This window comes from Centruroides sculpturatus, unplaced genomic scaffold (assembly GCF_000671375.1).
Source record: "Centruroides sculpturatus isolate CEXI.00-Female unplaced genomic scaffold, Cexi_2.0 scaffold396, whole genome shotgun sequence".
In the NCBI taxonomy this organism is placed as follows: domain Eukaryota; kingdom Metazoa; phylum Arthropoda; class Arachnida; order Scorpiones; family Buthidae; genus Centruroides; species Centruroides sculpturatus.
The window spans coordinates 173,794-186,813 of record NW_019384590.1 but is presented as its reverse complement, the minus strand read 5'-3'; the positions used below and the strand labels follow the sequence as shown (position 1 = coordinate 186,813).

Genomic DNA, 13,020 nt, shown 5'->3' with positions numbered 1-13,020 from the left:
GTATTTTCATAGTATTCAAAAGCAATGATGACAATTAAACAATTTTTTTTATCATTTTTTTAATTTAAATTTTTTAAATTGATATGAAAAAGATAAGAAAAAATAATGAAATATTTATTTTTATATGCATCAAAATAGTATAAAAAACGTGACAAAAATTGTTTATCAATAAAATGATAATATAAAATGATGATATATTTGATAATAAAACTATATTTAAAAAACAATAGCGAGACTATTGTTTTACATGTAGGTATTTAGACAAAATTCAATGGACTTAAATTTTGATTTTGAACACGTAGAAACACTTTTGCGTTGCGCGTAATATTCGTTTTCGCAAAACATTCATCTGGCCCATTAGTCCCCCCCTTATTCGGATTCTAGATCCGCCGCTGGTCGAGGGTGCCACGATTTGTTATTTTTCAATTAGGTATGCCACTCGATGAAAAAGGTTGAAAAACACTGGCTTAAGTTATCAGACATTTTTATTTAATAATAAGAAACTAAAGTTAATTAAGACAGTAAGTAAGCAGAAACAAGTAAAATAGAATAAGATGATTTTTTAATTGGTAATCATAAAATTGTAGTCATAGATATAGAAGAGTTTGTAATGGAGAGATAAAATTTGCTAAACTGCACAACCACATTATAATGAATGATACTGGCCCTAACAAATGAATACACAGTGTGAATTATTTTATTTATTCATATAGTTAAAAGATGATAAATATTGTAAATATTGGTAGTGGTGCACTCAAAATTTAATCTTGGGGAGCTGAGTCAAGGTCTATAAACAGAAGGTCTGGACATGATACCGTGATGCATTGCAACAGTCACCATATTGAGTCTTTTGAGGTGTATACAGTGTTTCTAGAGTGAATATTGTTGTTTGTTTATTTCAATCTCAATTAGTTGGATTTCTTGTTATATCTATATATATTAAAAATGATTTGGTGTTCAGCACCGAATTGTAAAAATTCGACAGCCAAAGGTGTGAAATTGTTCTGTTTTTCTGCCGATAGTTCCAGGAGCATGATGATTTAAGAGTCAATATAAGTAATGGTTTATTACAGAGGAACCAGATTTTTTAGAATTGAATAATAATAAATTTTCATTGTGAATAATTGAAGAAATTCTGCCTTAAAGATTTTTGTCCCAAGGTGACATTTTATTGTTTGATAATGTACTCAACTTTCTTAATCTACATTAAGAAAAAACTTGCCCCTTACATTTTAGAATGTTTTTAGGACATTAAACATTGTATTTTCAGATTTAAAATATTTATCACAGGAACTACATGATATTATGATAAAAAATATACACTAATTAATTATTATTCAAATACATTTTATTTATATTTAATTCATAATAATAATTTAATCATTATTGTGAAGATTTTTGCTGTATGAGATTTATAATATAATAATAAATGTTTTAATAAATGATTACTTGTTTAGAAGACTACAAAAAATTATTGCTCTTCTAGTTGATGTTTTCCTTTTATCAGGAACAACAGCCATACAAGATTGCTTGAATATATTCAATAAGAAACATTCAACTGAAATTTAGTGCATATTTTATAATTATTATTCCTTTTATAATTTCATATTTTGATATAAATAATGCTATTTGCTGATATAAATAATGCTATATGCCATTTGCAATTTACTATTTGCTATATAGGCCTATATTGTCTTGTAGTGTGAACATGTTGCATAAATAAATAAATACTTGTTTACTGGAACTAAATAAAATAAAATAAAGACAAAACCTTTTAACTGTCCAGCAAATCATTTTAATATCTTAAAAACATTTTCGAACACTTTAAGCAATCATCCTCAGTTATTCTCAGTTATGAATCAAACGAGAAATTAAAAAATTACACAAAACAAAAATTCAAAAACAGTTATACAATTTTATATTAACACTTAATATGCTTTTAAAAAAATTGCAATAAATATAAAAAATGAACTAACATGCATAAAGAAAAATAAATAACAAATAACCAAATGTTATACATCCAGTAAAAATCATTGCAGTTAACTGTGCTGCTTATATAGATTAAGTCAATTTATCATAGAAAGACTTCCATGCGGACAATAACCCATCAGCATCTCTATGATTGATGCAGTGTGTGTTCATCTGCGCCTTATGAATTTCTAATTTTTCTAGATGTTTCACTGCCTGCTTGGATCTTGTAGCTTTGATAATCAATGCCTGATCCCAGAAAACCATGATAGTTTGCTGTTTGGCAAAAGCAGCAAGGACCGTACTGTCAATGTTTTTATTCACCGATTGTTTGTTATTTGGTATACATAGGAGCAACTATGAGAAACTTGAAGAAAAGAATTGATGAACATAAACAATTGGTGAATAAAAACATTGACAGTACGGTCCTTCAGCTTTTGCCAAACAGCAAGATATCACGGTTTTCTGGAATCAGGCGTCGATTATCAAAGCTACAAGATCCAAGCAGGCAGTGAAACATCTAGAAAAATTAGAAATTCACAAGGCGCAGATGAACACACACTGCATCAATCATAGAGATGCTGATGGGTTATTGTCCGCATGGAAGTCTTTCTATGATAAATTGACTTAATCTATATAAGCAGCACAGTTAACTGCAATGATTTTTACTGGATGTATAACATTTGGTTATTTGTTATTTATTTTTCTTTATGCATGTTAGTTCATTTTTTATATTTATTGCAATTTTTTTAAAAGCATATTAAGTGTTAATATAAAATTGTATAACTGTTTTTGAATTTTTGTTTTGTGTAATTTTTTAATTTCTCGTTTGATTCATAACTGAGAATAACTGAGGATGATTGCTTAAAGTGTTCGAAAATGTTTTTAAGATATTAAAATGATTTGCTGGACAGTTAAAAGGTTTTGTCTTTATTTTATTTTATTTAGTTCCAGTAAACAAGTATTTATTTATTTATGCAACATGTTCACACTACAAGACAATATAGGCCTATATAGCAAATAGTAAATNTTATTCTAATTCTAATTGCAGAATTGCATAAATGTCCTTCTTTACTCTGCAGATTCAAAACTTTCTATCTTTTTCCAATGGGCTCTCTCAGCATGATGCCTAATCTCAGACTTTTGTCAAACTTTCAAGAAATCAAGAATTGCATAAATGTCTCTTCCTCTCATGACCTGTTGTGGTATATAGTCTTTCCCTCCAGTTTTGCCTTTTTAGTGAACCTTTCAATATTGTACCATGTTATGAGTCATGCAGGCCTCACACCTTATTTCTAGCACTAGGTATTTGAGTAGTTCTGATATGTGATTTGTACAAGCTCACATGACAGTGGGCAAGACAATTTGAGTACCAAGAACTAGGGTTTCTCTGTTTGCAGAAATTCTAATCTTCTTAAAGACTAAGCTATTCTGTGATCTGACTGCTCACAGAATTTTAATACTGTAATTAATTATTAACTTCAATCTCTAATTATCAATAATGTTAATCAACTTATTCAAATATTTGGTACTAGTTGGTTATTAACTACTCTGTACAAGGCAAATTGGCAGCACATGTTACCTTAAGCTGATTGTTTTCACAATTATGTTCATTTGTATTTTTGAGAAGTTGATTCTCAGAAAGGCAGAAAGTTCTCAATTGTTAAAAATATTCAATTCTGCCTATGATTAATTCTAACAATTGTGTTCACATATCTCCTTGTCGTGTGATCTTTGTTTCTCTGTAGAGTTCTAAATCATTTCTAGAATCCAGTTTGTCATGCTTTGTGGTGAATGTTATACCTGGAGGCAATTTTACTTATTTTGTTTACAAGTGGAATCTTAGCATTTGCCTTTTTCAGGTTGAGTTATGTTTGTTATATTTAAAAACATCTGTTATCATGTTAGATCTGTTTCCTGGCTTATAATAAAATTTAACATAGAAAATTGCTCCATTTTGAAGAAATTTTTTTATTTTGGCAGATTTTACTGTATTAAGGAATCAGTTGGAGCACGAATATTCATTGATTTATCATTATCTGATATAAATTTATTAGGAAGATGAAAAATTTTATTAGATAAAACTTCTCAAATATTTTTGTTAAAATTCTTGTAATTTTCTGTTTTATTTGCAGTATTATATCACTCACATTTGCATATATCTCACAAAAATATGTTTTAGCATTTTTCTGTGGGGTTATTTTATTTTTATTTATTTCAGCATCTAAACAAAATAAAACTGTTGCAAAACCTTACTATTTTATAATCTGAAACTAGAAATTGCTGTTGAAAAACATGTCTTATGTAATCCCTTATGTATTTTTAATGTATTTAATGTAAAAATAATCCCTTATGTATTTTTAATGGATGTATAATCTTTGGTTATTTATTTTTGTTTATATTCTTTAAGTTCATTTTATGTTTATCGTGATTTTTTAAAGGCATATTACATGTTAATGTAAAATTGTATAACCATTTTTTGAATTTTTGTTTTGCGTAATTTTCAAATTTCTTGTTCGATTCAGGAGAATAACTGAGGATGATCGCTTAAAGTATTCGAAAATGTTTTTAAGATATTAAAACGATTTGATGGACTGTTGAAAGATTTTGTCTTTATTTTAACATGTTGCATTTTCTGAAGTAACAGTTTTAATGAAATTGGAAAATACAGTATCAGGTTACTAATAGAGATCTCTTTTAAATATTTTATGTTGTTGGATGAAAACAAAAATCCAGTATATAAACTGCTTTATTATTTAACACTTATTCTAAAATGTTTGCAGTATGTATCATTAAAGTGGTTTTAATTAGCTCTGTTTAAATTACATCATCAAAGCATGGTTCTCAGATCAGTACTAGTGTATAGACCAGGGTGGCCAACAGATTTGCCCCCAGGCCGAATTGGAAAGAAAACTTTTTCCACGGGCCGAACCAGAGGCTGCCCTAGGAAGATTTTGAGGTGGTGCAAAATTTCATTGTAGTATCACCCCGTAGAGACTAAATTGTAGATAGAGATTACAGATATATTTTTCACATTATCATGCTTTATCAACATTCTATGCTGTACTTGAGAGATTTGTAATGGAGGGTTAACTCTAACTGGACAGTGAGTTGTTGACCCTTTTATTTTTTTTTAGGTGTCAGAGTTTTTCATTGAGCTATTCAGACTTGAGTAGCTAATATTGAAAGATTGATCATGGGCCACATAAATTCATTCGACAGGCTGGATCCAGCCTGCGGGCCATATGTGTTGGCCTGGTATAGACTGTTTGTAGTAAAGTTTTAGTTTTGCAACGGGTTGTATAACAACATTTTGTAACTTATTAAACAGATTAAATGTTATAATATGTTTTAGGTGGACTGAAAACATGCTTTAAAATTAAAATAAAATCTAATAATTGGAATTAAAAGTTTGTCATTTAAATTAATTTCATAATAATTGAGAGTAACGTAACAGTACAAATTGCATATTCTAATGAATAATTGTTGCTTAATAATCATTTTATTATAAAATAAACAGTAAATAAAGTTTAAGTTGATATTTCTATTTGTTGGTATTGTCTACTGTTTAATGAATTTTTACAAATATATTTATTTAATTCTGTATAAAAATAATTAAATTTAGTTTATATGCATAACTTTCCTCGTTTAGGAACATTCTTATTATTTATCCAAACACTTTTGAATATTTACTTTACATAATATATAAAGTTTGTGAGAATGTATATATCATAAAAGAGCTTTTTGTCTCTAAAATTGTTGAAACTAATATCTAATACTACAGTAGAGATAAAAGAGACTTAACACACTGCTATTGGTAACATCAAAATGACATTTCTATCACCAAAATGCAACTTTATTATTGGTATTTGCAAGAATAGTTTTCTTTTCTTTTGATCTAATTTAATTTATAAAAATGTTTGCTCTGAGCTCACGTTTGCAGTTTCTGTAATGCGAAAATGCATGTGAATATAGAAAATTAAATATATTCATATTTTAACAAATATCTCCAAATTTATTCTTTAATTTTGCATTTCAAAACTAAATAAATTTATCTTCATACTTTATTATGCAAACTGTTGACGAGCTTTTTATTTTAAAACCTGTTTATTGGGTTGTTCGGAAAGTAATTTAATTTTTTTTATTTTTTATTACTAGAAGAATTAGATGTATTTTTAGCAGCCAATTTCATTTTAAACCACATTTTCATTTTATATTTTGACAGCTGACATTTAAAGGCTTATTTGTAAAAAGTTTTGTTTGATTCTGTACAATTTTTTATTTTTTTGGTGTCCCATTAAATACAGAAAATCGAAAGCATCATTTTCGGCATATTTTGCTTTTTTATTACCAAAAAATCAAAATGTAGTTCAAGCAAGAAAAAAAATTGTGGTACATATATGGAGAAGATGTGTTGAGAGAAAGACAGTGCCAAAACTGATTTACGAAATTTCGTTCTGGCAATTTCAATATTGAAGATGCACCACGTTCTGGATGGCCAGTTGAAGCCAATGAAAACAAAATAAAGGTACTGATTGTAGCAAACTGCTGAATAACAATATGTGAAATCACTAAGAGATTAAATTTTTCAAATTGATTGTTTATGATTACTTGAAATGAATTGATTTTGTTTCAAAGCTCGATATGTGGATTCCACATGTTCTTAAAGAGAGATGCTCTCTGGTGGGATTTAAGAAAAAATTTTTTTTGAGCTTTTACCAGACAATTTAACAATTAATTCGAAAGTGTACTGCCATCAAGTAAACAAATTGAGTAATGTCATCAAACAGAAAAGGCCAGAATTGATTAATTAACAAAACAGGTGTAGTGTTTTACCATGATAATGCCAAATTTCACACAAGTTTGGTAACTGGTCAGAAGCTGTTACAGCTTAAATGGGATGTGCTATCACACCAACCATATTTGTCAGATAAGGCACCCTCAGATTATTACTTGTTCTGGTCGTTACAAAATTTTTTAAACTGTAAGGCATTTACTCAAAATGAAAATGTCAAAAATTACTTGGATCCATTTTTTGTAAGCAAACATCAAAACTTTTATAAACGTCAAATCATGCTATTAACAGAAACGATGGCAACAGGTATTTGACCAAAATGGTCAATATATAATTCAATAAAATATTTATTTATTATAAAAATATTGTTTTTTTTCCACAGAAAAAAAAAATGAAATTACTTTCCGAACAACCCAATAGTTAAAGCCTGTCAAAGTAACCTCTAAATGAAAAGCTATTATATTTGAAATTATAAAAGGAATTTTGTGGCTCAAACTCAAAGGAATGTGCAGTTTACTGCAATACTGTACATAGCTTGAAGTCTATACAATGACCCAATATGGTAGCTCCATAGGGAACATTGTTATCCTGACCTTGTGTTTATAGACCTTAGTCTGTGTGCACCACTGGAGAGTGGTAATCAAATTTTGATTTTATGGGCTCTGATCTGCCTCTTAAGGCTTTTAAGGTTGCAGATTTCATCTAGTGTGCCATTGACCTTATAGAGGGGCATTCTGTATTGAAGTGTTCTATGGTCTGAGGGCCTCCAGTGGCAGGAGTTTTCTTTACACTTTCACTTGTAAAGAAGTTAATTACAATGACTTACTCCATTGTGAAGGAAATATAGAAGAGTGCTCTTTTAGGCAAACTGATCACTTATCTGATGTTCTGTTAAGTGGACTTGACTGTATATGTATATGAGGGTTAATTGGAAAATAAGTTATCCATTTTTGCAAAATTAATTTGAGAAGGAATAGAATAATGTGGATTTTGAAAAGCAATAAAAATTATTTTACATACACAAGTTCATTTTTCCAAATGTTTAATTCAGTTTTGCATTCTGTGCATAGAAAAATTTTGTTTTCCCAATCCATTCTTATACAGCAACTTGAACTTCAGCATCCGAATGAACCTTTTTAGTATTGACCTTTTTACACCCACCTTATCATCAGACTTATTGTCTGATGATAAGGGTCAGAATAATAAGTCTTTTTGAGTTTTTAAAGCTAGATATCCAAATGAGTAATTTCACCTTTTGATTTAGATGTTTAAGCTGATTGTATTTTTTATCATGTGAATAAAACAGCCAATTAGCAATGAGTGTCATCAGGTAGTTCAGTGTCTTTTTCGACAAAAGGCTTGCTGGATTAATGCAACTGAGAAAGTAATAGAAGTAGTTTGCAATTTTCCTGAAATTTTTGATAAAAAGAAATGGAAACTATAAAGATGAAAAGCAATAAAAATAATGTTAAATCAATGTTTTATTTTCTTTCTGCTACAAAGAATAGGTATGTCACTAAAGATAAGTGCATTATTGTCCATTTTTGATTTATTATTCTTTCCACCATATGGTGTACAAATGAAGTTTAATGGATATCACTAATGGAATTTTCATGAAAGTTCTGATTATACAGAGGCTTGGTGTGATAAAATACAGGGCTGTGGAGTTGGTAGACCAAGTCCTGGACTCCAACTCAGAATTTAAGATATGATTTCAACTCGTGCCTCTAATAATAATAATTTAAAATATACTTTGATTATATTTTTCCAGAAAAACATTTTGTCATTACCAAGTGAATAATCAGGCTACTTTTTAAACATTTTTTTAAAATGAATCATCATGCATTCTGGTTAAAACTGAAAGTAATTATCTTTCTTTATAGTTTTCCATTATCACCAATATCATCATCATCATCAACCATACATTGATGTATGAAATGTTTTTCATTTGTGGTTATAGTGAAAAATACTGAGAAACACTAGATTTAACCAGGGTCTATTTAATGATTTATTGTTATTGAATCCCTAGAAGAGGGCAATTTCTACAACTATTTAGGATTCCAACAGACCAAACTAACAGAACAACAGTACATATACAAATAAAGCAAAGATTAATTAAAAAATACCTAAATAGGTAAAACACTATTCTCAGAACACAGTTAAAATTATAAACACACATATTGTTCCAGTATTCATTTATTCTTTGGAGTTATACATTGGACTCACATGGATCTTGAGCAACTCCAAAGGAAAACAAGAACACTTAATATGCATACAGATCATCATCATCCTAAATCTGCCATAGAAAGAGTAAAGGTTTTATTAACATGCACATGCCTCCACATGAATACAGCACATAAAACAGCCACTAGTATTGCTCCAGAAAATGAAAAATTTGAAATTAACAGAAAAAAGTTATATGACAGTACTAGACTGTGGTTATACCTTGCAATTTCTAGTCATATAGGCAATTGCAACCATGTTGGCTGTTCCCAATAACTAGTAAGCCCCTCAAATCCTGCATGACTACAACTGCAACTAGAAACAAAGTTTAGATGTTCACAGACACCTTCTGTACAGTAGATATGTTTTTTGGAAAAACAATGTTTTTGATCACTTTCAGAGATCTTCATCAGTTTATTATACATTTCCATAAATTGGATGCTATTATTCAAACAACTTCTTTCATCACAGGATACATTTTGTTCCTTTTACATTCAAGCCAGAGAGAAACTGAATTTTCCGATTTAATACAAAAGGAACAAAGTGTATCCTATGATGAAAAAAGTTGTTCAAATAATAGCATTTGATTTATGGAAACATATAATAACCTGATGAACAGCAGTATGTTGATGACAATTTTCAAAAGGGACCAATGTGAGAAAACCAATTTTTCATACATTATGACAATTATTATGTAAACACTTGGAAAAAATTAATTTTATTTGCACATTATAATTAAATACAAGGAATTTAGGGGAGGACTAGTATAGTTCCCCTAGTCCATTTTTTAGCTCGCCATTACTAATGAAGATCTCTGAAAGTGATTGAAAACATATCTGCTGGAATCAGTATGGAAGGTGTCTGAGTATTTATATTATTTTCCAGCTTCTGAGGAATTTTTTTTTTAAGTTTTGATGGTGCATTTGCAATTGGTGCAAATAGTGTTACCACCTATCTGGTTTTCACCCAAACAGTCCAGGAATTGACTCACTGTCCGGAATTTCGTAGAAATTGTGAAATTATGATGAAACAAAGTTCTTGCAAATATTTTTACAAATTTACACTATTTTAACAGTGAATGAACTCACACTCGCTGAAACTCATCTGCCATTCTGCCATGTTCATCTGTTTACGTGTGGTGTGCAACCTGTCAACCTTTTTTTTTTTTCATATATGATCACGTACACGTCTATGTACACGTCTACGGGCTAAGTTATCTAGCACATTATTCTTTGCATTGTAAAATGACATTGTGCATGTGTCAGGAACTTCTGTTCGAACAAACCAGACCTGCCATTTGGGTCAGCAATTTTGAAAAGGTGGCAACAGTAGGTGCAAATAGAACAATGCCTTTGTGTCATGTCATATAGTGGAAACTTTGAAAATAGTTATCATTATGATAGAAAGTGAGAAGACTGGTGTAGCTTTAGAATTGAGATTGATCAAGCTGATTTAGGCTCACAAATACCTGTGAAATTTTAATTCTTTGTTTTATTGAAGAAAAGTTAAGAGAGTACAGGCATAGCATGAAATAAGCAAGTCTTAGTGTTGATTGTATTTTTTAGGTTTCTAGACATAAAATGGTGTTTGTTTTTTGTTTAGTAAGAACAATATTACTGTATTTTAAATATAGCTAAAGAATTAAGTAGAAAGTAGCATCATTTGTGGACAACATTCCTTTGCATAAAAAAAAAAAAGGAGAAGATAGCAAGCAAAATGGATGTTGGTTTATTATAAGGTCACGTGTTTTCACGTTGCAATGCTAACAACAATCTGACCTTGACAAGACATGCAACTTGCACTCATTGCAGTTGCCTGTACAACTGGTGTGATCACTGCTTAATGTAAATACAGCAAAAGTGCTAATTGCAAACTTGTAAAGAATGTATAATTAAAATGGTCTAAAATTCTAATTAAATGTATATAAATAAATAAATTTATTGTATCTAAATATTAAATGTGGCCCCAAAACAGATTTTTAAAACATGATATGTATTGTACACAAATAATGGCAGAAATAAAAGTACGAAATTCTAAAAATAACTTAATCCATTTAGGCTAAAAACCTAGTGTTGCACTGTAGTTTAGTGCAGTTACTGAAGATATATTCTGCAATCCATTTCACAATAATTTTGAACTTTATAAATATCTGATGTTTGAATACAAAACTGAAGAAGCTGACATGAAGAACTTAAACTTAAGAATTATTAAAGTGATCACCAATCACTTTTTATTATTAAGTTTAATAATAAAAAATTTTCAGGATTTTTACATCAGTTTGTGTTTGGCTTAATTTGTCCCTGATTTAGTGTACATTGGCATAAGATTCACAATGGTTGTACTACTATTTTCACAATAATTATCTGAAGAGTAACTTTTCTCACTATACTACATATGAAACTATTAATTTTCAATTCTTTGTATTAGATAATCTAATTTATTTTTTAATATTGTAAATTTATATTTCATTTTTGGTAATATGTGTTACAAGATTTTGTTTGATATAATATCAAATCTGTTAGAATGGAAAAATAAAATTAAAAGTAATTCTAATTTAACACATAAATATATGTTTTTTATTTTAATACTTAAAGTTTAAGTTAGTTAATATAATTGGTTAATTTTTAAAATTGATACCTTATTTTAATTAGGTAACAATGAATGAAGGGAAGTTTGTAAAGTTAAGAAAAAATTTGGAATACTTGGAATGTCCACTTTTAGGGAATGGTGAAGATTGGTGGATGAAAGAAATTCTTATTACATCAGAACAATACAAACAAGAACTTTTAATATTTTTATTGTCTAAAATTGATGAAAATTTACAGAAAGCATTAAAGGAAGAAATAAAAAATAGTTTTTCAGATGGTTTGAAGACAAAATTGATAAATAATGCATTGGCATCTCTTGGATTACAGAAATGGGATGAGTCTGGATTCCTTGGTAGTCCACCTACTTTTCGGCAACAAATTCTATTTTGGGAACAGTTAACAGACCTAATAGTATTGCAGGAGCAACGGACCAAAACGGCATCAAATCAGATGAAACACTTTGATCAACATTACAAGAATAATCAAGCTTTCTTGAAAGAAATTGCACAACAGACTAAAATTTCTAAATTATTTAATACAGAAATCTCTCTCTTGCCACCTGATATTACTAAAGAAATCAAAAAACCTCCTGCAAAGAAGAAAGTGAAAAATTTTAAAGACGACTTACAAATTTTAGAGGAAGATTTAGCCAAAGTTAATCAGCATCTTTCAAACTTGCAGAAAGACATTTTGAAAACAGAAAAGAACTGTGAAAATTCAGAAGAAAAGCTAAAGCTGTCACTCCAGCAGTTTTATCAAAGTATCTCAGAATTTAAGGATTGTTACAACTGTTTAAAACCATGGTTTGAAAAATCTGTACCGGAATTAGTCGAGTTTGGAAACAAATTTCCAATTATGTATGAACTTTTAAACCATTGGACAAATTTTAATGAAATGTTAACTGTGATCATTCAAAGTTCATCAAACTTGAAGCAATCCAAATTGGATTTAAAACAAAACAAAAATAGAACATTCACTGATCAAATCAGTGAATTAAATAACCTGTTACAGTATGTAAACAAAGGTCTACAAATGAATACAAAATCATATTTAGAGTATTAAAATAGAATTTAAGGTTTTTGTCAAGTTGCAATAACAATTTTCAATTAATTGCTTTAGTTGATCTAATTTTATTCTTTAAAAAATTAAACTAAAGAAAAATTAAAATATTCTGAAATAATTTATAAAAAAATTTTCAATTGATTGATTGACTTTCTTTCATAAAAAATTATTTCAATTGTTTATGTGCACATTTATGCCATATTCATCTATTTAAACAGTTTTGCTTTGAAATTGTGACAAAATTAAGCAAATTTAATTTTTTTTTACAATGGTAATAAAATTTTGCTATCACTAATAAAAATTAATGAAATAAAAAAATATATATGCTTCATATTACACACAAGCATTGCATCAACAAAGAATGAAATAATTGGTATGTGTCAT

General features: G+C 28.9%; 1 protein-coding gene across 2 annotated transcripts in view; it reads left to right on the top strand.

The window, feature by feature from the left end:
- LOC111624730 overlaps positions 1-12,733 on the top strand; it is a 23,540-nt gene extending 10,807 nt beyond the window's left edge. Inside the window, exon 3 of one of the 2 annotated variants that reach the window (XM_023367655.1) lies at positions 11,638-12,733. In XM_023367655.1, coding sequence (XP_023223423.1) covers positions 11,644-12,636 — 993 coding nt within the window. In that variant the 5' untranslated portion in view covers positions 11,638-11,643 and the 3' untranslated portion in view covers positions 12,637-12,733. The remainder of the gene's footprint in view (positions 1-11,637) is intronic. The other variant, XM_023367654.1, reaches the window with a different exon arrangement.
- Positions 12,734-13,020: the final 287 nt, after the last annotated feature.